The sequence below is a fragment of the Cebus imitator genome, unplaced genomic scaffold (assembly GCF_001604975.1).
Source record: "Cebus imitator isolate Cc_AM_T3 unplaced genomic scaffold, Cebus_imitator-1.0 Scaffold178, whole genome shotgun sequence".
Lineage (NCBI taxonomy): Eukaryota > Metazoa > Chordata > Mammalia > Primates > Cebidae > Cebus > Cebus imitator.
The window spans coordinates 2,839,143-2,866,459 of NW_016107493.1; the positions used below are offsets into that span (position 1 = coordinate 2,839,143).

The 27,317-nt window shown below is 38.6% G+C and overlaps 1 protein-coding gene across 9 annotated transcripts in view; it reads left to right on the plus strand.

The window, feature by feature from the left end:
• Nucleotides 1-27,317, plus strand: part of SPATS2L (spermatogenesis associated serine rich 2 like) — a 168,201-nt gene that overhangs the window by 82,539 nt on the left and 58,345 nt on the right. For all 9 annotated transcript variants that reach the window (XM_017545196.2, XM_017545195.1, XM_037744529.1 and 6 more), the window contains 3 exons: nucleotides 19,902-20,010; nucleotides 23,900-23,949; nucleotides 26,708-26,954. In XM_017545196.2, coding sequence (XP_017400685.1) covers nucleotides 19,902-20,010; nucleotides 23,900-23,949; nucleotides 26,708-26,954 — 406 coding nt within the window. The remainder of the gene's footprint in view (nucleotides 1-19,901; nucleotides 20,011-23,899; nucleotides 23,950-26,707; nucleotides 26,955-27,317) is intronic.

Genomic DNA, 27,317 nt, shown 5'->3' on the forward strand with positions numbered 1-27,317 from the left:
AGTAGGAGTGTGACTTGATCGTACATGGTTTAAAAATCTCACCTGGCTCCATCTGTGATTGTGCTACCTATTTTATAAATCTTCATATTAAATAACCTTTCTATTTGATGAGGACACTGATGGCTGAGGTCAGACTTGTCTTGGTCAAAGTCAAACTCTCAAAAAATGTGGAGGAACGGGGATTCAAACTCACCTGTGTCTGGTTCTAAAGCCTGTGCCCTTTCCACATATTACCGCTTCTCAAAGTTTTCCATCAAAATGCCCCCAAGGCACAGAAGGACTAATGTCTTACCCCAAGTCTCTGGGTACATGGTCAAAACCAATTTCTGCCAACATACAATTTCCTTGGAGTATTATGTGTTGTCTTAAAATTTGATGCAAAATTTTTACCCATTGTATTTCATAATATATTCCACACATTATTTCAGTATAAAACCATTGTAACTTTGTGATACTTATTATGAAATAGACATACCATGCCTCAAGTCCTTGGGGTCTTCAAAATGATAAGTGTATTTTTGCATCCTAATAAACTGACCTTTGGCTGAGGCCTCTTGGATATCAGCCAGTGGGGACTGGTTGCCCAGGGAACCAACCAGGTGATTACAGCATTGGAATTTTCAATTCTACCCACCAAATAGGCAGGAGAGGAGAGCTGCTAAAGGTTACCAGTGATCACCAATGGCCAATGATGTAAGCAGTCATGACTATGTAATGAAGCCTCCCATAAAAACCCAAAAGGACTGAGCTAAACACTTGAAGGTTTGGGGTGGTGAACCCAGAGGGAGATGGAAGCTTCAAATGCCTTCCCACATACCTTGCCCTGTGCATCTCTTCTATCTTGTGTTCATCAGCAACCTTGATAATATCCTTTTCAGTAAACCAGTAAATGTGTTTACCTGAGTTCTGTGAGCTGTTCTAGCAAATTATAGATAGTCCCTGATTTATGATGGTTTAACTTAAGATTTTTGATTTTATGATGTTGCAAAAGCCATAGGTACTCAGTACCCTCCTGATTTTTTTTTATCGTTTTTTTCCCCCAAATATTTTGGTCTGTTGTTGGTTGAATCCACAGATAAGGAACCTGTGGACATGGAGGGCCAGCTGTACTTGTGCTGGTATCTGATGTGGAGGGTGGTCTTGTGGAACTGAGCTCTCAATCTGTGGTATCTGATGCTGTCTCCAGGTAAACGGTGTCAGAGTTAACATTGGGAGAATTAAGTGGGAGAACACCCAGCTGATGTCTGCTGAAGAATCCACTGCTGAAGGATTACTTGGTGGAGAGAAGACCCCACACATTTAGGTGACCAGAGGTCCCCAGAAGTGTTCTGTGTTGTGAGAGTATAGTAGGAGAAACTGAGTTTGTTTTTTCCTATATCTTTACAAACTTATTGGCCATTGAGTAAAAAATAGCAGCAAGATGTCCCCTTTTATGTCATGGCTTCTTTATATAATATCTAAACTCACAGTCATATATTCAAGTGAGAATATGCGTTCCCCAATTTAAGAAGCTTGGTTAGGCGCTGTGGTGCTGACCAAGGATCAGCGGCCTCTTTCCAAATATTTGTTGAGATAGAACAGCTCTTAAAGTTGGACCATGGAAAGGAAAAGTACTTAGAAGAATCAGACTCATAGCAATTGATCCCTGCAAAGCATGGCTGGTGGACAGACCAATATGGTAGGCTCAGCAGCCAACACTAGAGTATCTAATTCAAAACAGAGATGGCATCATGCCAATAGGGGAAAACAGACTGATCTGCCAGCACACAGATCACAGAAGTTCAGTGTGAATGCTCCATGCATAGGCTTAAGTGCCACATTCATCCAGTCCTCATGAGCAATGTCAGATGTCCACGTGTCAATGAACAGTAGATAGTGTTTTCCCACTGCATTTCCGTAACTTATGAAAATGTTGGCACTATTTTGAAAGAGGGTGATGACAATGGAAGTAGAGCTTCTCTAACTCATTTAGTGAATTCCATCTTCTCATGTCAAAAGGTTAATAGATTTCTCAACTCAATAAAATAAATTATAATAAACCACTGAAAATTCTGTTCCTTTATAATTTTTCATTGATTTATTTTCGTATACTTACTGTCTTTAGTTATTAGCTTTTATGGCCTTTTTATAATTCGTTTGTTTCTCAATCTGTCACACAGAGCAATGACATTTTAATTCTGAAAATTAAGAATAATAACAACTGTTACGTCTTAGAGTACAAGCTTGTAGAGATCAGATGAAACATCTATGTAGCATTTTTGATGCAGTATCTAGTCAAGTACTGCAGGAAATGAACTACTTCATAATAAGTGTTGGAATCAAATGAGTTCATCAGTTGTCACTAGTAGGTCCTCTATTGGATGAATTTGAGTAGGTGCTTTGGTGAGGAAATGATTCCTACCTTCATGTAGCTTTTAGTCCAAAGAAGCAGAAAGCTAATTATTTCAGGTTTAATATTCAAGACAACTGAACCTTAAAATTGGCACTCATTTTAACTGTTTTATTTTAAAATGTCTCTATCTTGTTGGATTATAATGATAAGCGTTTAATTGAAAATATAGTTGCAATCAGTGTCTGGTCTCCTCAGCATGACATACATCCCCTGCACGAGTGGACCCCTGTCCACCTTTCACACGTCTTCATGCATCTCTCAGTCACTACCCTGACCTTGAACATGTCTGCCTTCTTTGCAAAAGCTGTTTCCTCTCTCTGGGATGTCCTCCTCAGGGACCCGACTCTTTCCTTTCTCTTTCCCTGCCTGAAATGCCCTTCCTCTGTCACCTGCCTTGTACTTCTGTGGGGGTCTCTGCTTTCTCTACTGCAGCTGTTATTACAGGGAGTGTAATTGTTAGTGGTGGCTCTGTCTCCCCATGTGAGACAGTGTGCTTCTTGGAGGCAGAGATTGAGTCTTACTATTACTATTCTTGTGCCTTATATATAGTTGACCCCCCAGATAGTGTTAGATAAATGAATGAATAATGAATGAATGAACATGCCTGCTTGAATTGTTAAGTTCTTTAGAGACTTCATTTCCCATTTACAATATTTTGCAAAATCTCAAATCTTCTTGAAAACTGAAATGTAGGTTAATGGAGATGTCATCTCTTTTTGCTATTAAATAAAGCATGTTTTAAATTGCTTCTAAAAACAGAAACTTGAGTTACTTAGGTTGACTACCTGTGGTTCTTCAGAAAAGTAGTATGTTTACATAATCATCAAATACAGGTGGTCTCAGGTAGACTTCACAATTCCAAATGAGGTCCTTTGCTGAGTAACCAGTCATATTCTACTGAACGAAATAAATAAAATAAAGGGAGAAAAAAAAATCCCCCAAATCTCACTTTGTTAAGGTGAGATAACAGAACAAAATCTTTGGGCTAATCTGATCTTATATTTAGGGCATACTCATTTTTAATAGCTTCTTTTTTAAATAATGTATTTTTAAAGAAATTGAACAGTAGAAATGTATAGATGAGTTCAGTGTAGGGCCTAATAGTCACCATTAGATGATTTCTGTGTGAAACATGTGGGCGCCAAGATAAATTAGATTTATAAATGTTTAAATGTAATTCTTAACTGAATAAGAAAGGATTATTAGAACTGGTATAGACAAAATAGAAATTTTAGTCAGATATTTTTAATGGATTCCCATAAATCAGTTTAAGTAGAATACAATTCAGCAGTAAAACTTGGTGATGTAAAGTAAAGGGGATCTTTGTCTGTAAATGGTGTTAATAGTTGCAAAGTGTCCAAGCATGAACTAATAACCAATTGCAATGAGTGATCCCTAAGCCATGCTAGAGGACCCAGTACACTTGGGAAATGATCTCCAACAATGTAAGGCTATGGAAGAAGTGTGGAGTTTGGGGACAGAAATCAGATATTATTAGGTGAGCACCCTGAAATAAGTCACTTAACTTTTCTGGGCCTCAATTTCCTAATCTGTAAATTGGACATGATGACAAAATTTACCTCACAAAGTCATGAAGTACAATAATAAATGCAGAGCTGCTTTATGAGCTCTTAACAATATGAACTAGAAAGAATCTGGGGAGCTTATCTGTTTATTTCACAGTTAGAAAATGAAAAAGGAGCTCTAGAATTAACATTTTTGTTCGAAACTCAAAATATAAATTCCTATAGAACCAAGATTAGAAAAAGTAAAAAGATCAAATGAGAAAAAGAACATAAAAGTCGACTTGACTTTTTCCAACTTTATAGCTATTAGTGAGCCTACAAAAAATAAGTGAGATTAGACAATATGATAATATGGAAATGGGGAACAGCTCTGCCTATAATGTCATTGCTGAGCTGTGCCATCTCATTGTGAATAGCTTTTAGCACTGTTAAAGTTATAGAAGTAAATTGGATTATAAACAATAATTGTATAGAATCATTAAAATAAAAAAAGAAGAATAGGAAAAAGGAGAAAAGTCTCTCATCCAGAGAGGTGACATCTTCAAAGTCTCTGCAGATGATGGAAATACAAAGTGTTTATGTCTGTGTGCCCTGGTGTCTGTCCCCAACAGATGAGCAGATGTTTAATTATTTTTGAATAAATATATAATATTTTATTATTTTTTCTTGTAACTCTCTTGGTCAGCATTTTACAAAGTAGTGAAGTATAGTTCAGATCTTTATGTGCGGTGGAGTATGGTCAGAAAAACCCAAGCATTTGATCGAAGAGATTTTAGCAGGTTCAGAGAGAATATAGAAGAAACTCATCATTATGCATCTTGAAAATATGAACTCCATTTAATAGATAACTATTTCATGATATTTGAGACAAGTTTTAATGCTATGTAGTTGTTTCGAAAGTGCAAACCATGCAAGTTTTGGGGCAAATTTTGCAGGAATGTTGAAGTCAATTTAGTCCAACCCTTAGATTCAAACAAGAACACAAGCCACACAGCTTTCAGATTTCACCATGGATCAGGTTCTTGTCATCATTTTCTCATAGGAAAGGGTCATTAAATTTCCCGTTCACAAAAAGGAGAAACATTGACAATCGTTGTTGCCTAATGCTTATGTACAGAACTGCTGTTACCGTTGCTTGGCAACCAGAAGAGATTTGACAAGGAGTCTAAAGGAACTGAATGAATAAATGGAAATGTCAGCATCAGTTTCAGGGGATAAGAAGAAATTTACTATTGTAGGATTAGCATCGCATTGCTTTTTGCAGGCTACATGATTGGAATTCACAGTGTTTCTCTCCTGCTTCCCCTGCCTCCCCACCCCCACTCCTTCCAGTCTTTCCTGGTAGCCCCTGTGCACTGCGGCTGAGAGGTATATATAAGATAGATGGTTAATGCTAAAGAATACAAGAGCATGTCAAAAATGAAACCCTTTGGCAGCAGGAAAAAGTAACCTCTGTTCCAATCCCGTGGGATTTATAGGTACTTTACCAACATTCTAGTTATTTCTCACCATGATCCTTTGTATTAAATTATTCAATTTTTACATATAAAAAATGACTATGTTAGAAGGCTATAACAATGGTTTCTTCTGTCCTAACCTTGCACACTGGAAATCTGTTCAGATAGATTAGACAGATAGACAGACCAAAAGATAGATGCATAGATTCAGCCCTTAAAAGTGTATTGCTTGTATTATTATTAAAACCACTTTTTTCTCTGTAAGTCATTGCTTTTTAACTTGATTATAAGCTCCTAATGGACTTTTGATTTATCTGTGTACTTAATAGCTCCTATAATAATAATACATAGACTTTGTGTCCCCCAAATATTGGCTAATTAATCAACGTTAAATAATTTAGCCACTATTGTCTAATGGTAATTCTCAACTCATGGGGAGGAAGAAGGAAGTGAGACATGCTTCCTGGGTCTAAGCCAAGTATTGCAATGTCAGTGGGGGAAAAGATAGGTATAATTAGGGAAAAAAACCCCACATATTCATGTTCTTTTGATGCCTCCAAGAGGCAGATGCTAAGATGAGATGGGATTAGAAGAGATGGGGAAGAGAGTAGGCAGCCAGAGCAGACAGGGAGAGGCTTTAGACTTCCAAGCAAGTCTGATAGCTTTGAAAGAAGAGGGAGAAGAAAGGAAAATTGAGCAGAGAATGTCTCAAACTTACAATGCAGTATTGAATTTCAGCAGGCTGATGAGGAGTATTTAGGCCAATGTTGCCCACTGGAGGAATGTTCAGAGATGAGTTTTCACTAGCTCCCAGCTTCCTCAGCTGTTAACTAGCAGTCTCCTGGGGGGAGTGTGGCTGGGGTGCAAATGCACTGGGGGACCCAGAGGAGTGGCAGCTAGGCTGTCAGTCAACTGTGATGATTTCCGTAGCTGCCACAATACTTCAGAGTGTAGCAAAATACACACACACACACACACACACACACACACACATTTAAAAAGGAAATTGAAATATCTATTTTGGAATTCAATTATATGAGAAAAGCCTGAGATTTTTATGTTTATTGAAAAGATTAAAAGTTTGAGAACCATCATTCTAAAGTAATTAGTAAATTAAAATGCAAACTCTAGATTTCTCATCCTTTAGCAAACCTAGTCGTACTGTCACTAGTATGGGGAGTCTTCTTGACTTTTGGGGTAAACAATGATTCAGTAATCTTATTTTCCCTTAAAAGTATACTTTGTTTCAAACTACCTGTAAGGTGACAAAGGGACATCATTATACTGAAGAACTGTGCCCTTTGTGTACAGTGTGTACACATTGTATTAATTCCCTGGGCTTCAATGTTTTAATCTGCCAAAGTATGGGAGTTAATGTAGATGAACTCCAAAATCCTTGGCTGCTCTGTCATTGGATGAACCCATGGTCTTTCCCACCTCCTACGCACCAGCACCGTAAAAGACCAAAAGGGAGACTGGGCTGCGGATCAAAAAACATGGGCACCAGCCTGAGTCCTGATACAAATTGCCTGCCTCAGGTTGAACTTAGCACATAACCTCTCACTACATCAGTTTCTTGCAAAATAAAGGAACCTGATTAAACCATCTTTAAGGTCCATGTCTGGTTCACTGGCATAAAATTCCTGATGCCCTTTTGTCTTAGGAGTGTTTCAGAACTCTACTTTTCAGTCCTCGAAGGTAATTTTCAAAAATATATTGAAACGATGATTTAGGATCAATTATATAACTTAATGTTTTTCTTTGTTTTTTAAAAATATTATGCTAAGCACATTTAACATGAAGTTTACCCTCTGATTGTGTTTTTAAATGTACAATACAGTGTTGTTAGCCATAGGCACAGTGCCTCTAGAGCTTACTCATCTTGCATAACTGAAATTTTGTACCCATTGAACAGCAATTCTTCATTTCCTCCTCCTTCCAGGCCCTGGAAACCACCATCCTACTCCCCACTTCTATGGGTTTGACTGTTTTACATGCCTCGTATGAGGGGAGTCATGCAGTATTTGTCCTGTGCCTGGCTGATTCCACTTCACATAGCATCCTCAAGATTAATCAGTGTTGTCATGTTGTTGCACATTGCAGGGTTTCCTTTTTTAAGGCTAAATCATATTCCACTGTGTATATCTACCACATTGTCTTTACTCATCTGCCGATGGACAATTTTGGTTTCTAAATATTTTATTGACTCAAATTTTAATTTTAGGAATTTGGCAAAGGCTGAATGCACAAACTAGTTTTAATTCTTTTTTACCGCCTTTAGAGGAAAAGCAAACAAACTCATAAAATCATTAAGAAAACAAGATCTGGCCAATTAGATGATAATTTTGACTTGTGTTCAGAACATCATGTTCTTTTTTAATTGATCAAACCTGTTCAAATAAAAAATGGTATGTGGGTAAACAAAGTCCCCTTAAAAAGAGAAAGTATGCTTCTAGTTTCCGTGGTGTTTAAATCATCAGCTTCCTCCAGACCACATTGAAGAAATATCCAAGGTTAATATAATTTAGAGATTAACCCAACTCCCTTATTCTGGTATTGACTAAAAGGTAATTAACTCCTTTATTCTTGTATTGATTAAAGGGTAATAGTGACTTATACCTTTATGGTACTCTTTATCTGAAAAGTGAATGAGCAGGAAAAAAAAAAAAATCCCTCGGGGAGAGTGAATGTCAATAATCACCATCCCCCCCACCCATTCCCCTCCCCTGGAGACTTTAAATTGCAAAGAAAATGAGAAGAAAGATTTTACTGAATATTCTAAGTTAGAAGCAGAAGATTAAAGTGTCTTAGTTTTCTACTCTGATTAAAATACCAACACCAAAATACCTTGTGAAAATGACATTTTTTTGTCCTCAATAATAAATTCAAATATAGAATTCATCAGTGATAGTGGCCAGACAGAATATTTACCTAAGTCCTAATACCATGTAGGTATAACCAGCTGGCTAAAAACAGACTTCCAGTGGACTCAAGGACTCGGTGTACCCTAAAAGTATGTGCAAGTCTAACTGGTAGTTCTGGGAAAATATGAGAAGAATCAAGAACAGTTATAGAAAACATGTAGATACATACTGAATATATGCTAGCTAAATGGGTGAAATGAGATACATGTTAAGCTCATTGCTTGTTTAAATGTAGATCAGAGAGACTGTTACTAACAACGATTTGATAGTTATACCTCCCAGTGTCAGATTAAAAATCAAAATTCTGATGCAAAAAGTTGATCATGGACTAAATTTAAAGATTTAAGACACTTTATTTCATTTTAATTTTACTTTTGTGTGTGTGTATGGGGGACCAAAGTTTTATTATTACTCAAATCAGTCTCCAATTTTACTATTTCTTTAGATAGGAGAGAAGTCCATTTGAGTATCTGTTACTCTATAAGTCATCAGCTCATTTCTAGGAATTAAAGAAGTTGTATCTAACACAAAGTATCACTTTTCATTTAGTATCATTATAACTGTTAAATAAATTTGCTTTTTTCCCCCCCAAATGTTCAGTAACTTGACAAAGTATAGATGAATAATCAGTAAAAAGAAATCCGGGTTGTTGATTTTACTATCTTTAACTATTTGAAGCCAACTGTATTTTTCAGACTACAATACTATCTTCCCACATTAAAAGGTGGAGCCTGCCTCTCCCCTTAAAACTGGGCAGACTTTTGTAGCTGGTTGACCAGTATAGTAAGAAGGAAAAAGACTTCCAAAACCAGGTGATTCTGCTTCTTCTTCACCAGGCAGGATATTGCAGTGGCTCCCTGGGCTGCCACGTGTAAACAGTCTGACTGTTCTGCCGTGCTGCAAGGAAGCCCAGACTAGCCCATCAACATAGACCACTTGGAGAAACCTTGAGACTGCACAAAGAGAGAGAGGCTCAGACACACTCTATCTGCACTAGTGTCCCTCTCCCCCACCATCCGTCTCCATGAGAGCCCTGGAGGCACACCACTCAGCCAAATTCCTCCCAAATTCCTAGGCCACAGAAATAGTGAAAAATAGATTGTTGTTCTGAGCCACGAAGTTTTAGACATTTGTTATGCAACAGTGGATACCTGGGATACCCTCTTACAGAGAGAGTGCCCTCCTGAAGAGTTTTGCTTTATAGAAAGTAAAACTGTTCTAAACTAGAACTGCTATTTTTGACATTATAATATTATATAAACAATGGAGAGGTGTGAATGAGTAGTTAGCACACTCAGGTAAATGAGTTGACAGGTGAACAGTTATACCTAAAAAGAGATGTGTTCTGTGCCACTTTCTCTCCTTTGCCTCATCCACTATCCCTCACCTATTTATAACTTTTATTATTTCTGACTCCCGGTTCTCAATTCTGGATGGTATTAGAGTCCTTGGGAAAACTTTTTTTTTTTTTTCTTTAAGGAATGCCAAGTCCAAGATTTGATTATCTGGAGTGGGGCTCACGTATAGCTATATTTTGAAAATTTACCATGTAATTCCAGTTTGCAGCCAGGGTTGAGACTCAGTTTGATGCTGTTGGTGCCAAACTGTCTATCCCGAGCTCAGTTCTTTCCTGGAGCTCCAGATTTACAGATTCAGCTGCCTTACGTATCTGGACATGGATGCCTCACAGGCTCCTGAAAGAGTAAAGCTACTGGTCCCTTCTTAGGAAATGACCCCACCACATACACAGTTGAGCCAGAAACCAAGGAGTCACCCATATTCCTTCATCTTCCTCATTCCCTGCATCTAGTTAGACACAAATCAATTGCTTCCTCTTAAGAAATGTGTGAGTCTTTTTCTACACTGCCCCATCTTGGTCCATTTTCTCTCCCCTGGATATGGTTGGAATCCTAACAGGCATTCATTTCATCTCCTCCAACACATTTACAAAGAAACTGGAATGACATTTAATATACAAGCTCCTCTCCTGAGTAAAACCCTTCAACGGCTTGCCCTTAGAATAAACCTCAAAATTATAATAAGGTTTGCAGGGCCTTGCCCACTTTTGCCTCATGCCTTTTTTCTCCGGGGTCATCCACAGTCCCTCCCCCCGCCCCGACCTTTTCATACTTAATGTTCCAGCAGTCCTTGACCTTCATTCCTTTGAGCATCTTCTAGTCACTCAGTCCTATCTGTTCAGAGATGTTTTGCCTCTTCCTGGAGTGCTCCACCTTCCCTCCCATTTCCTTTGCCTAACTATAGTGCTACTAACCCATCATTCTCATTTTAAACTAACTTCAGTCCCTCGAGGGGGCTTCCCTTACTTTCTAGACTAGGACAGGTTTCCTGTTATAGATGCTAGAGTATTACTGCTTTTTCTGTAACATTCATCAAACATTTGCCTTCCTATACTATAAACCCCAATGGACCTGTCACTGCTGCAGTTCAGCTTCTGAGTCTGATGACTGACTAAAAGAATGAATGAACAAGTAAACATGGATTAAAAGATTAATTTCAACTTTGAAGGAAGTTTTCGTGGTAATACTGTGGCCTTTATACTTGGCCATGGCCTATACAAAATTCAAATCAACAAATCTAAATTATAGAAGATGCCAACTAATTTTTAAAATGATACAAAATTGGAAGGAATGGCTAAAACATTCCTGTTTATGATGGGGCAAAATTCAAGGTTCCAAAAGATAACCGCTGGCTGGAATGATGAGTCAGATACTCTTAAACGTTACATACTAACGTTTAAGAAAGATGAACATAGAATCCTACCTTTGCATTCTAGTCATTGCACAAGTAAAGGCCAGGGGACCCTTGTCTCAAACTCAAGGTAAGGAGAGTTTGAGTAACCTGCCTTTGACCTAGTGATTAATGTGGTTCCTAAAATCACTGATGCCACGTTAGACTCCTTTAATGGATAAACGGGACCCAGCCAAGGTAAGTGCAAGTCTCAGTCCTCTGCTCTAACTCAGCCACTTCTGGAGCAGTGTGCTTCTCTTATAGTGCCATATTTTAACAGGATATGCTCAGAAAAGCTTGATCAGATAGTAAAAACTTGGAAAGCACAGCTTACGGAAAGTTGCAGAAGAGCATGTTTACTCCATGAAGATGGAATTGTGGAGAGTACTTTAGTTCTTTTTAAAAAGCAAAGGGCTGGACTGTAGAAAAGGGGTTATATTTACACGCCAGGAAGCACCCTGGGATCACAGACTGGCAATGTCTCACATCCTTTCTCTGAGCATGTCCTTATCCTCGACCTCTCTCATCTTCTAACTCTCTTTAACATCTGTTCTTCTCATCCCTTTGCCTCTCTCTAGTCCTCCAATTCAGCCTCCCCTCTTCAGAGACTACAGATGCCTCCTTTAGCCACCTTAGTGATACTCAGCCCCTGTGTTTCTGAGCCCAAAAATCTGCCACTACATTTCTTACAGTTTGTAACTATGGGTCATTTCTTTTCTCTGTTCCTGCTTCTGGCTCATTGAGAATTGCTGGGGAAAGCCATGCCAATCGGCACCATAACAGATCTGTGCAGTCCAACACCGTGGACCTGCAGGCCTGCTCGGCATTCTGTCATTCATCAAGGTCATTTCCTATCTCAGTCCCATTAGGGCAGCTCTGCATCTTTCTCCACCTTTTAAGCCCCAAAGCGAATTCTAAAACTCTCATGCAGAGGAATAGTTTCCATAAATTTGCCCTTCACAATCTGAAACTTTTATTGTGTCTTCACTCCTCCTTTCTCTGGATTCTTAGAAAAACAGAGAAGAACCTCCCTTCCATTCCACATGGGTTTTAATGATGTTTCTCTTATTTTCTGTGGGAGCTTCTTTGATAATTTATCTCCTCTCTTCACCTCTTCTAATTCTTTCTCACTGCCATCTCCTTCCCTCCATCAGTAAACACGCTCAAGCACTTTGGGGAGCTTAATTGTGCAATGACTATTGAAAGATAATTAGAGAGAGGAAAAACCAAGCTGGAGAATCCCATTAGGATGCCTTTTCCAGAGTCCAGGTGAAAGATAGGGGAACCTGTCTGGGTTAATGAAAGAAAGAATAGAGAGCAGGTAAGATTCAGAGAGGATGTTGTTACCAGAATGATGTGCCGGTTATTTATGACTTTGCCTTATTTTCCCTGCTGTTTTGTCAGCTTGTTGGATGCAAAGATGTGTCAGATTCATTTCACTTTCCCTCACAGAATGTGGCTTGAATGAGTGAATGGCTAGAATTTCCCCAAACATTTGGGGAGAGGGTTGCCATCTGGAAGGAATATTTTTTTAAAAGGTGATAGTTGGTGGGATAGAAAAAGATATCTCCTTATAAGGAGGGAGGAAGCAAAGAGCAGTCCTTTGTTTCTCAGAGTGTGGTTCATTGCATTCATTTCTAGTTGCTGCTGTAACAAACTGCCACAATTCAGCATTATTCTGTCCACATCCCTGGACACGCAGATATCAACTGGGAGCCTATTAGAAATGTAGAATTCAGGCCCCACCCTAAGCCTCTGAATCAGAAACTTCATCCCAGTTAGATCCCCAGGTGATTGGAATGTATTTTAAAGTTCAAGAAGCCGCAACTAGACTGTCTCTAAGATCCTTTCCACTTTTACTTGCCATGATTCTATAAAAACTGTATTTTTTCCCATCTTTAAATCTGTATTATTTTTTTTTCCTCTTGGTTTCCTGCCAAAAAAAAAAAAAAAAGTTAATTCTGATTTGTACCCCTGGTGTTAATTCCCCAAAAGTCAGCCAAGTAGAACATGGCAACACCTCATGCATATTTTTTGCTGGCAGGAAGTAGATGCTAGAAAAGGCAATTAAATTATGGAATTATCCATGATGCAAAGGTACTGGTCTGCAAAGAGTATTTTCTTCCCCAAGAAGATTCATAGGAAAACTGCCTACATTACTGTGTAGATAATATTAGTGGCCCAGCAAGTGAAGCAAAGCGTACACAGATGAGCTGTTTTTAAGGCATCTCTGAATGGCTCAGCATTTGAGAAATGTGACCAAAGCTGATTAAAAAATTCCTTTCAAAGTTGCAGGAATGGCAAACCCATAAATAACTCCAGTTCCCATTGGTGTGAGGAAGAGGTTGCTGGCTGTTTGATTGCTGTCCTTATCGTAGGGGATAAGGTTAAGCTCACCTCCAAGATTGCAAGCTTCTCAAGGAAGGAGCCAGCCATATGCCGTGCCTGGCACCTAGGAGGCACTCCATACGTTTTGGGCTTGAATCCATTAAGCTTTTTAATAGTGTGTAGTACTTAATTCTTAATTAGAGATGCACTTAAAAATGAGTAAGTAAAACTGGAATATGTCAATAACCATCTTACTAGACTCCCTGCTTCATTTTATTCATTCGGTCTTTCATTCAACAAACATTTATGAATCAGATACTGAATGACAACTATTGTTCTAGACCCTGTGGATATAAAGATATGCTTCTTGTCACTCAGCAGAATAAGAGTCACATGAGTAAATAATAGTGGCAACGTTAGTGCTGGGAAGAAGTGTGTGAGCAAAGCTCTGAGGCCTCTCTTCTCCCAGCTGCCGTGTACATTCTAATGGGACTTATCTTTAAAATCTTCCTTTTCTCACCTTTGCCAATCAGATTAATTATTTAGCTTTATTATTTTTATTTCCAGCCCTGGCTATTAATGTGGCCTCCAGGCACACCATACTTGCTCTAGAAAATGAAACCTTCTCAAACTAGCACAAGTACAAAAAAAAGAGGTTATTATTATAAAGGTCTGTCAACGTTTCATGAGACTTCAGGAAAAGTTAAAGGAGCAGGAAAGAGAGAAAGTGAGGCAGCTGCAAGTCCAGCCTCCTTCATCTGCACTCCAGCTTCTCTCCCTTTGTGTTGAATAGCTCAGACCTTTAAGGCAGAGGGTCTGATTGACTCACTTGGTCTTTTCTAGCCAGGCCACTTCCTGACCACTGTAATTCATTGTACTGTGTTCTGATTACTTCCTTCACAGCACTCACTTAGCACAAGTTGCAGTGACATATTTTTTATTTCTATGTTTATATCCGTTTCCCTCTCTAGTTTTGGCAGTGGCCATATCTGTTTTGTTACTGCTGTATCCAGCCACTAGTGCAGTGCCTGATCATAGTAGACATTTAGTAAATAATTAAGTGAAAGAAGAAAAGGGGGACAAAACCACATTAACCACCCTAAAGATAGACTTTCTTATCACACCAGTCACACCATAGAGAGGGGAAAAGCAGGGACAGAGTCTTGGGTCCACTGACCCCTTAGCAAGTCGGTAGAGGAAGGAGGTTCTCTAAGAAGAAGAGTAGACAGGGTAGTCTCCCCCAAATATATCTTGACCAACATTCAAGCCACATGGTCCTTCTACTTCAAAGCCACACCTGGAGAGACCCCTCTCCTTTGTGGCTCAATGCAAATGCTCCCACTTTTTTCTTTTTAAAATTTATTGAGTAGCTAATATATGTCAAATTCTATATGAAACACTTTACAGGCATCATCTCCTTTCATTTTTATATAGGCTTCAGAAGATAATACCCTCATTTTACAGCTACAGAACCAAGTTTCAAAAATGTAAGTCAGTTCACCCAAGGTCATAGAGCTAGCATGTAGCAGAGCCAAGATTAGAGCATAGGTCTATCTAATTCCAGTGCTTCTTCCATGACATGTGGCTCTCTATGAAGTACTCTCCCTTACTTGGGCAAACTTAATTCCTTCTCTGTAGCACCACAGTACCCTGTTCATAAAGACAGTACAGCACTTATTACCTACTTTTATTGTAGATATTTCTGGCTTCACTGCTAGATTGTGCCTCCTTACAGTGGAACTATGTCTGGTTTTTCTTTGTATCCTCAGTGCCTGTCATGTATTGGGGGCTCAGCCAGTGTCTGTCTGCTGAGCTGAGTCTTGGAACGATAGACAGGCAGTTACTGAAAAGGCAGTTACTGTGCCTTTTCATATTTTTAAAACTCCACAAAATGCCATAAGTACCTTATTCTACAGAAGTAAAATTGTAAGAATGTTGAAGTCTCATAAATATTCCTCCAGTCTCTGTTACTGAAATTCAAAGAACATATATATGTTCTCCCTACCCATATAAATCTTAATGATATCAGTCAAATGAGACCTGCCCACTGTTACCATGGGTGGCAGATGCCGAGTGCTGGGATGGTTCACGCATGCTGGTGGTCTTTCTTTGACTCAGAGCAGCCACCTGGTATAGCACAAGTTGGCATTCTCTCACTCAACAAATATGTATTAAATACCTACTACATGCACCATATTAGCCGTTTGTGAATGGGCATGGTGATTATCCAAAAATGGCCAAGATGAGGATTCTGCCCTCACGTTGCCTGCCATCTGGGAGACACGACACATACACAAATACTTGAGCTATAAAGGAAAAGGGGCTAAGTGTTAAAAGACTCTTGCTGTCCAAGGGCTATAGAGGTTGAGGCAAAGATGACCTCTGGCAGGGAGGATGGAGAAGAATTTCATGGGACACATGGCATTTCGCCTGGAATGTGAAATTCAGACACATCTTAGAAAAGCCCAGCCTAGGGTTTGGGGTTCCAAACTGGGCATGGGGAGCTTCTCTGTGAAGGGGTAAAGTCAGAGACATTTAAAAAGCAAGTTAGAGCCCAATTGTTGCTGGCCTTAAATGCCAGGTTGCAGATATTTAAATTTATTCTTAAGTTCTTAGGGAAGAGGGTAAAATGGTCACGAATATACTTCAGGAAGAACAGCCGCCTGGGACTGAATTGCAGGGGAGAGACTGGAAGCAGAGAAAGCAGTTATTTTATGTTTATTTGATAATGCCAGGTCTTTGCTGATCACACAGCTGTGTGGGTGGATTGAAAACTTAGGTCAGAGCCACTTTTGAAACTCAGACATAGTTTAAGTGACTCATCAGGAAGCCAAGAAGAATTTCCAAGGGTCATTACAGGCTCAAAAGATGCACAGTATGAATGAGGAAAACTGTTAACAGCTCTTAATCAGACAGCTCAGGTACAGGGGAGGTAAGTTGGTTTGGGAAACTGAAACCAAACAACATCCATGAAAGTCACACTGCCTCGCTGCCCAGTTAGTGCATGCAAAAGGCCAGCAGGGCAGGCTTGAGGCACAGTGGGGCAGAGCCTGCAGAGCCATATAGGGAAGGCCCAGAGAGAGGAGAGGATCATGATTAAAATGCTCAAGAGGTAGCATCGAAACATCATGCTATTTCTCGATAGCACATTGACTTTGCCAAACCATAGTGAAATTAGTAGAAGTGAAATAGGAGAACATAACTTTGGGAAGGTAAAGCAGTTGCTAAATGAACCGCTAACTAGCCATCTTGACTGTCACCCAACAGCGGCTGCCTGGTAGGACCACTTTGCTTATGGCATGAGAGCCCTTTAGGGGTGCAGTCAAGTGCAGCTTCAAACAGTGGCTTACGTGTTAGCCTGTGCTGTGGCAATGAAGTAAAAGGCTGTGTGTGTGAAGCTGCGCCAGAAACAGCCTCTGCAAAACAGCCGCTGCGGGCGTGAATTTGATGAGTTCTCCGTATGCAAACTACCATTAGTCACGCTTTGATTGATCCATTCCTCCAGGAGCATCCGTCCTCAGAAGCCTGGTTTCCAACTGCAAAGGCAAGCCTTTCAGCACAACCTCACTATAACTCTTCCTTGGTCATCCACACCTTACAATTAAAGCTCTTCATAATGAGGGCTTTTTTTTTTTTTAGATTAAAATGCTTAAACCCTTTTTAATACCCCTGAATTATGAGTAGTGACACAGCGAGGTTCCTTTATTTTTATGTGCACATGTGAGTTCACACAACTTCTCCATCTTTCTCAGAGACATTTCCATAGGAAAATAAACATAGTGGATTTATAAATAGCAGGCTGATAATGCTGCTCTCTCCACATTACCCAAGCCACGCGATTAGAGCAGAAACAGGGGTTGGCCCAGAAATTTAGTAGAATTAAACATTAATATGTAATACCCAAGTATAAGCAGAAACTATTTTTCCCCTTTTATCTGTAAAACTTGGAATACCTGTCCTAATTAAGTGTCTTCCTCCAGGAATTGTATACAATATTCAGTTAGATTTGATATCAAAACTCAGTTATTGTCAATTTCCTAAAGATACAGTCAGTGCTAGAATACACAAAATGACATGGATAGATAATGTTTTCTGTGCACATCTGACCATGGTTTTTGTTTTTTTTTTTTGAAAGAGGATAGGCAAGAGTAGTATCAACATCTAAAAAGGAAGCATCTCTACAAGTAGTGGCTTATTTCGTGTTTTGCTTTAACATAATACAACCTTGTGTTTTGCAGGGGAGAGATTGGAGGCAGAGAAAGACATTATTTTATGTTTATCCCATAATTCTGGGTCTTTACAGTTTACATAGCTGTGTAGGTGGATTGAAAACCTTTGCCTAATGTAACTATAATGTAGTTAATATAATTTGTATTATATTATTTAGGTGTGCCTGATGTGGTAATAATGATGGTGATTATTAAGAAATTTTATAATATGAACTAAGCCATAGTGGCTTCAAATAAATGCTAGATTTTATTTAAAAGAGCTATACTGGAAGGGTAACACAATCTTTAGGCATAACTCCAGTGTGCTAGTAACAATGAGCCAGATATTGTGTGTTGTTGGACACATTCTGTTAGTGACCTTTCTGGGCTGGATGGAGGATTTTTTGTTTTTGTTTTTCTCCCCATCTTGGCCTTTCTCTCTTAAAAAAAAAAAAAATCAACAAAAAGATAGTTGAGGGATGCTCCTAAGAATAAAAATCCTTTGTATAGCCATGTAGGCCCTGTGCAATCTGGTCCCAGCCCAGTTCGGGCTTCGTCTTGTACTCTAGAAGCCGAACCTCTGCCTCCCTTCCTAATCACCTCCAGCTCCTCCCTCATCATCCGTGCCTCGCTCCTCACTCATGCTGTTCTCTATGGCAAAATGTTTTCCCTTCCCTTCCCATCCATCTCTTCTCACTCATCCTCCATCCAGGTCTCAGTGGATAAAATCATATAAAGTCAAGTCTCCCTGTCATGTGATTTTATACCACTTACATGGAATGTATAAGCATATATTTATGCAATCATTTGGTCAATGTGCAAATCATCTTCCCGTCTCTAAGTTCCAGGAAGTCTGATGGCTTATCACATAATAGGTATTCAAAAAATACTCACAGAATTGAATTTTTAAAGAAGACAGAAAAAGTGAGAAACAGCTTAGATTTGAAGAAGTTAATTTTTTTTCAATGGATGCTAGAAAAACTAAGAACCATAAAATGTGAGAATAGAAAATAATCAAGAAATCTTGAGTCACACACATACAAATATATATATATAATATTAGAGTCCTTAGTAAAACTCAAATATTTAGCATTTATAAAATGTCAAGATTCAAAACCAGCTTTCTAATCTATAGTGTCAGCACCTTTACAGTCATATACCCACCCCTAGCTTGTGCTGGGTGAGTACATGACAGTAGCTTGTGCTGTTGTCTCATTACAACCTAAATAGTCTTACTGTAGATCTGTGTGGAATAGGTGGTCTGTTTTCTAACATAATCAGGAAATAGGCTATCCTGTTCAATTAAATGTTCATGTCAGTAGCATCACATTACGCTTGCCATACCCATATAATCCATATTCCATGAATCCAATTGTACTAACCTGCATTTAACTCTAAAACCAACTGGTCATAATTTAACTGCTGTTGAAAACATCTGAAGATTGTACAGTGCTTTAATAATCACTTACCTTTGGACAATGCAATACTCTAGTATTTGTCAGTAGCAGCTGCAGTAATCCTTGTGATAGAAAACTGGGTGAACCTGGTTTTACTAAAATCAATAGAACATTCTGTAGTTATACAAGTACTGTGAGATAAAGGTCAATTCTAATAGTCAAGAAGAAAGAATATATGCTAAATTTGACTAAGCAAGATATATATGTCATTAAACATTGAATATAAGCTTTAACCTATTGAAATCCTTGTGCATATATGTATTTACTTTTACTGTTTTCAATGTTTGATTTTCAGAAGTGTGTTCAAGAACATTTTTTGGACTGTAGCTAAGATTACCATTTCAAAAATACAATGCTCCACATTTTTTGTATCTTTAAACATTAATGGAATTTCACAGCACATTTCTGTGACCCTCAAGATGACTGTTTCCACTGTGCAGATAGAGAAGCTGAGGCATGAGGCTATTTCTGTACATTTTCTAAAGAACCCCCTGAGCCAGTGGAAAGGAAGCCTGAGACAGAAAAAGACTCTGTGTCCTCACTGAGAACACATCTTGTATGCATCTGTAGTCTTGGGGGAGGGTAGATTGCAAAACCAGAGTTGGCTTTTCACACATGCTCCTACACTTCTACAAGAAGATCTTTGTAAAAATGTGTACACAAATAAAGTGGGTATCAAGGCGATTACCAGGATGAATGTTCACTGGTCTGGAATGCCTTGATTATGCTTGATGGCAAGAAGGTAGATAAGTTGGCTTTTTGAGGCCTTTCTAATAGTTATAATTCTATCCAGTGGGCAAATCATAGATAAAAAATATTTAAAGTGTTCACCTTTCTATTTCTTTTTTTTTTCCTTTACAGATCTATGCAGTTAGATCAGTTGTTCCCAACAAAAGCAATAATGAAATAGTCCTGGTGCTACAACAGTTTGATTTTAATGTGGATAAAGCCGTGCAAGCCTTTGTGGATGGTAGGTATACCTGTGTCCTGGAGCTGAAGATGTTAGAACTAAATATTCCAGATAGTCCATATTTTTTTCCTTAAATGAACTGTCAATTCATTATGAGTACTTTAGGTCTCATAAAAATGTGCTAGGCTTCACATGATCACACCACTGCACTCTAGCCTAGGTGACAGAGTTAGACTCTGTCTCAAAAAAAAAGGTGCTAGATTTTAAAAACATATAAACATACTCAATAAGAATAGAATAAAAAGTTATTTTTCTCTCTTTAAGGAAAAAATGAGTCTAGTTTTCAAGGATATTGATTATAGTGCTGCTAATTTCCTTGCCTACCCGTCATTCCAATTTGATATTAAATGTGTCCTTGGCCAGCAGTGACTCATGCGTGTAGTCCCAGCACTTTGGGAGGCCAAGGTGGGCCGACTACTTGAGACCGGAAGTTCAAGACCAACCTGGGAAACATGGCAAAACCCGGTCTCTATAAAAAATAAAAAAATTAGCCAGGCATGGTAGTGCATGCCTATAGTCCCACTTCTCAGAGGCTGAGGTGGGAAGATGGCTTGAGCCCAGGAGGCAGAGGTTGCAGTGAGCCGAGATGGCGCCACTGCACTCCAGCCTGGACAAGAGTGAGACCCTGTCTCAATAGATAAAGAAATAAAGAAATGTGTTCTTTATGTGATGTCATTCTTATAAATGGAGGATAATGCATTTTGGTCCTTATCTGGAAAGCTTCTCCAACCAGCATAATTCTACTTGGCTTTATGACTGGGATTATTAAACTTGATGCTTATATAGTCTAAGAGGACTGGTTTATTCTTTAATGTCTTTAGTTTGTGATTTTTAGATTGCCAAATTAATTGCAATATCAGCTCATCTTATCCGCCTCTAAAATCTTTTTGCTTTCTTTAAAAGAAATTGTTTTTTAGGTAGTCCATTTCCAGAGATGTTACAAAATCTAAAGTCTCAGAAATATGTTTATCCTATAAAGTTACAACATAATGCTTTAGATTTCCGTAAATTATGGGGAAATTCTCCTCTCCTAATCAAATTAAACAAGTTCCAGTTTTGAACAAAGATCTCTTGCTTATCCTTAGTTATCATATGTCTTCTGTCCTGGTATTAGTTTCTATTTTGTAAATATGGGCAAGCTACACATAATCTGTCAAATAATGTCAAGGAAGACCTGCCAGCACATTTCTCAGTTGTATCCTATTTACAGTTTGTCAAGGACAGTTTGATTTACTTATTTTCCTAGGAGTAGAGTAACCTTCCTGAGTTTCTAAAAGTATAATTGCATTTCAGGGCAAGGTCTTGGAACCAAGCAATATGCTCACATTCTGATATCAGCAGTCAAGGTGCAAGGTCCTAATTGAATTAGCAAATGATTATCATTCAGTAGACCTATAAGCAAATCCATGGTGCATAACTTTCCTCACTATTTTTCCCTGGTGCATATACTAACAGATATATAATTTTTAGTCACAAGAAGCAAATAGTAGAGAATGCAGTATTAATCTGACTTTGCAGCATTTGGTGCAGTTTGTCTCAAAACGTACTGGGAAATAAGCACATCCTGGGTCAGATACTTTCTCTTTTCAGGTTTTACTTGCCAACATCACTGGCATGGAAAAAAAAAAGCTTTAGGGAAGGAAAAAGGCGATTTTCCCCATTCTTCCCTACCCCTACTTGGACTGAGGCCCACCATATTCCTTATCATGAAAGTTTTTATTGCTGAGTGATCTTGTTGAGATGCACAGATGCGCAGTAACTGATGTACTGTCATCAAATCTGTTTGTATTTAAACAGAGCACCTTGCTTGTCCTTCTTGAAATTTTCACCTTCTCAGTGTTGAGATCTCATTAATAAAACTCATTGATTGCTGAGAAGCCTCATGGGAAGTCATTTTGGTTGGGGAGCAGTAGGAAAACTTGTTTTAAAACCACTGGGTGCCAGGCAGGTGACTCATGCCTGTAACCCCAGCACTTTGGAAGGTCAAGGCAGAAGGATTGCCAGGAGTTTGAGACCAGCCTGGACAATATGACGAGATACTGTTGCTACAGTTTTTTTTTTTTTTTAATTAGCCTAGAGTGGTGACACATGCCTGTAGTCCCAGCTACTCTGGAGGCTGAGGCAGGAGGATCAGGTGAACCTGTGAAGTCAAGGCTACAGTGAACCATGTTTGCACCACTGCACTCCACTCCAAAAAAAAAGACTGAGCGTCAAAAATATTTATTAGGAGTCATTTATGAGGCATACAGAAAGCAATCTGAGTGGCTGAAAAACTCCAAGCAGTTTCAGGATAATTAAAACTTAATAATAACAGTTTCAAAATCCTCTAATTATGCGTATTTCTTCTTCAGAATTAGTCTCTAAAGCTCATTGTCCAAATTACAAATAGAATGTATATCAAAACATGAAAATTAGAGGACTAATTAAATATGGCAGTTGTGAAAGCAGTAAGCAACTCACCACCATTTTCCGATTAAAATGATGAGTATTTAGCATTTTTAAATTTTAGTTTTATTTAGAAAACTGAAGCATAGCTATAAGAACTGCCCTTATTATTATTAACCAGGACTTACCAAGAAACCTAATGAAAGGGACTTTCTAAATATCTTCAAAAGGAAAATGCTGTGAAACATTAATTCTCTGGACAAATTAGAGAAAGACCACCCAGTTAATAAAAAGTCTGAATTATAGCGTACTTTTAGGTGCAGACTTATTATTTCAAGTGCATGCAACTCAGACAAGTCTAAGAGGGTCATTGAATTGGAAACTTTAAATAGATAGGAATAATTAGCCTGTCTAAACATTAGTCAAAGCCATATGGCCTTCTGCTTGTCTAACAGTGACAGTAGACTCAATAATTGGGACCCTACTAATTTGAAATTTATTACAAAGACCAGCCTGAAATTGATCTTTGTTTAGCCAACATACTCCTTGTAGAGATCTATTAGTATATTCAGATTATATGAGAATGCTTAAAATTGTTAAAAGAATACGTTTAAAAGAGCTGTCCTCTTTTAGAAATGCTGTGCCTATTTGAAAACAGCTGGTATCCTCATTACTAATAATTTGTTATTGAACTTACCTTCAGCACAATTGGAATGAATGAATGAACTTCGTTAAACTATGCAGAAACGTGGATTGCAGCTGGTCAGCAATAAAACATTTTTTAATGTCTTGTAATTTAATTAGGCATTTAATTTATATATGAGTTAATATAATTTAATTAGGTATCTTCTCTGAGTCAGTACAGTTCCATCTATATGTGTGAATGGGATGGACAGAACCTGGGGCCCAACTTTTCACGTAATGAACTTTTTTTGGTTTCAAGGTAGAAGCCCTATAAAGACCACATCCCATCCCTATCCATGCTAACTCTAGAGAAACTAATATTATAATATGTCTTCCTCATCCCCCTGCCAAATGTGAACATATGAGTAGGGAAGGAAAAAGTGAAGAAATGGCCAAACAGAAAGCTGTGATTCACATTGTTAATAATACTCAGAATCTCATATTTGGTTCAGAAGATTATAGGTATTTTTATTCATATATCAAACAGAATAATTTTAATTCTACCTATGGCAACAAAGCTGCTGGAAAATTCTCAAGATATATTTCATTTTCCCTAAGATAATATAATGATAAAAAAGTAAGCTTCATGTAGTGAGGCTTAATATTTTGATAAAACCAAGATCATACAGTAAATTAAGTGAAAATCTGGGAAATAAAAGATGAAACTGGCATTTTTATTAAGATAGGATGTATCAAAACAAATGAAAAGCAAAAAAAAAAAATTAAAAAATAACTGCTACCAAGATGGAAAGACAGAGGTGAATTTTGGGTGGTGTTTCATGATGTGAATATTTGTTGAAGATTCTTTGTCTTTATCTAGGCAGTGCAATTCAAGTTCTAAAAGAATGGAATATGACAGGAAAAAAGAAGGTAAGATTAATATTGCTTGTAAATTGGTAACATCTTCAATCAAAACCTTCATGGTTGTTATCATTTTAACAAGGCTGCCAATTTTATGCTTCTTTCAAATATGTTAATATACACCCAGAAAACTTCCAAATTCATGACTCTCATAAATTACCAGATACTCTCACTACTAATGCCTTTATTTTCTGCTCAGTGTTTTTAATGACCAGGTGTGCTTAAGAAGTCCCAGAGTTGTTTTCTTTTTTAAGTATAAACGGTAGCCCAGCTGGAGAATTCAAAGGATTCAAAACATTAACTTGCATGAACACATCCTGTAGCACAAAGAAAAAAATTAAGGAGTGTTTTAAAGATACTTGAAAAACTCTAAATATATTTTCACATGTTTTTCCACCTGAAAGAATCTGTCTAAGGCTGCTCTGAGATGCTTTTTTGGCTGAATTCTAAGGTAGATCATTAATAAAAGAAGAAGAAAAGAAAATGCCTTAGAACCATAGTAAGTAAGGGGCCTTCTTGAACACTGGCGTATTACTCTTTGAGAACAAAGGGAAGGGGATTTTACTGTGTCCCATTCAAATTGATTTGCTTTCTTGTCGAGTCACAAAGGGCCTGGGATTTCTGGGAGCTCCCGAGCTGTGTCTCTGCATACACACTAGCAAAAGTGTGCCCTCCTTTCAAAGTAATTGTTCCACTCATTCCTGCTATGGCACAGCAAGGCCTGTGTTTTGCTTTTCCCAGGGTATAGTATGCCAGTCTATCCCTTCCCATGGGAGAAGATCACAGGCCTGCAAAACAGGTTCTGAACAAACAATAACACAGTATTACTTTCATAAAACCCGAAGATTACTAAAATTACAGGAATCATCCTTTCCTGTTTTTTCTCCTCCTAGTTTCATGTAGAATAGGAAAATTATGAGATTTTTTTTTTAACCTTTGTATGCCACCATCTTTGACAATCTCTGCTTATCTTTAATCATAGCTTCTCAGGCCTCTGTGTAAGATGAACATGATTTGCAAGTGATTGAAAGGCAGTATTTAGACTTACATAGAAAAATTTCAAAAGTGTGGTTCGGGTATTAGATTTTTCTGAAGTGAAAAAAAGAGCAGACAGCAGCTGCAGACCCAACTCATTACTGAGTCCCCCTCCTGGAGGTTGAAAAGGAAAAGGAGATGTGAGGCTTAAGAGCCAGAAGCTGCTGCGGGTGTTTGCGGGGGAATAAGTCCTACTGGCCTATATTTCAACCTGGGACACACCTGTCACCTAGGAGAGCACTTACCAGGGCATGATTGTGGTTCCAAAGGAAAAGAGAGCAAGGAGGAGAATTGAGAAGAGAAAACAGTTACTTTTTACTTCTTTTCTAAACGTGTTGAGGAATGAAGACAGGCTGATGTTCAGCTGGCACTCACTCATTCAGGAGGTGGGACAGGGCCTTCCTTATGGATCAGCTGTCTGTTCCGATTGGCCGGGGCTGGTACCATACTGCTTGTTAAGTACATTGAATATGAACTGGGTACAAAACAACGTCAAGTCAAGCGTACAACATAATTAGGGACAACATCTTCTTAATTTTCTTGATATTCCTATGTATTCACCATTAGGGCATTTTAGGAGAGATATAGTAAAACTCTGCATTTTAGACTCCTGTGATATTACGGATCTAAAAAATTTCAGTTGTATAAAATTCAGGGTAGTGTTATTTCAAAGTAAATTAAATGAAGCCTTGTAATGCTGTTACCGAGAGGTCTGGGGGCTTTCACACCAAAAAATGGGGGACTTATATCAGTTTGCCAAAACCTTGAAGCTGTTGTCTGCTCAAGGTGAAATGTTCATGAGGATGGCAGGGCAGGTAGCTCATGCCTGCAATCCCAACAGTTTGGGAGCCAGAAGTAGGAGAATCACTTGAGCCCAGAAGTTGGAGACCAGCCTGAGCAATATAGGGAGACTCTGTATCTACAAAAAAATTTTTTAAATGCTGCATGTGGTGGTGCATGCCTTAGTAACAGCTACTCAGGAGGCTGAGGTGCGAGGATCACTTACGCTCAGAAGGTTGAAGCTGCAGTGAGCTGTGATCATGCCACTGAATTCCAGCCTGGGTGATAGAGCCAGAGTGAGACTTTGTGAAAAAAAAAAAGTGATGGGGATGCTTATGTATCCTGTGGCTGCCTGAGGCTTCCTAGACAATGGCAGCAATTCCAGTAATCTCCTGGTTGATTGGTTTCTATTTCAGAGACCCAACCTGGACATTAACAACCTACCTTCTGTGCCCTCATTTTACAAGAACAAGTTGCCTGCCTTTTCCCTAGCAGGTCTCCCCTTTACCTCTCCTTCTCCTCAGCAGATACGAACCTTAGTATCCTCCTTGCCTCCCCAGCATTCACCACTTTGAGATGAGAGCTACTCCCCAATGGCAGGATAACTGAAATCAAGTTTTTTCAGGACAGTTATCACAAGATTTTATTATAGAGCCTCAAGTTGCTAAATATTTAATCAGCTATTTAAACCATTCCTGTTGGCTTTTTCTTCCTTTTATTGGAAACTTCATGTTTATTGTGTTTATAAGGTGAAAGTTTATACAACTTACTGTAAGAAAGAGGATATTTAAATTAATTTGGGTGGTTAATAAAGGTATAAATATTATTCATCCAGTCTATTAGAAGAGCCAGGAACCAAAAAAGATAATTATCTAATTTTCACCTCTCAGATTCACCTTATATTTCAAGAGTCTGAGCTGAATATTATTTTCTCATTTGTTTCTCATTCTAGAACAATAAAAGAAAAAGAAGCAAGTCCAAGCAGCATCAATGCAACAAAGATGCTAAAGACAAAGTGGAGAGGCCTGAGGCAGGGCCCCTGCAGCCACAGCCACCGCAGATTCAAAATGGGCCCATGAATGGCTGCGAGAAGGACAGCTCCTCCATGGATTCTACCAACGAGAAACCAGCCCTTAACCCTCATGAGAAAAAGATCTCAATACTTGAGGAACCTTCAAAGGCACTTCGTGGGGTCACAGGTCAGTAATGCTTAAGTACAATTGCTTAGCTTAGGAAGATATAGATGAAAAAAGCACAAAGGGAGCTCATTGGGGCTACTATTGATTCTGTTGAAAATAGAAGATTGTTTTTCTGCTATGTGTACAATTCAGCCTTCCAGAAGCCAGGATAGGGGGTGAAGAGGAATGTAACAGGGCAGAGAATAAATGCTCAATCTATCAGTACACCAAGTCAGAGGATTTTTTTTCTCTCTTTTTTTCTTTCTTTCTTTCTTTNTTTAGGCTGGAGTACAGTAGTGTGATCATGGCTCACTGCAGCTTCAGCCTTGAACTCCTGGACTCAAGTGGTCCTGCCTTGGACTCCCAAAGTGCTGGGATTACAGG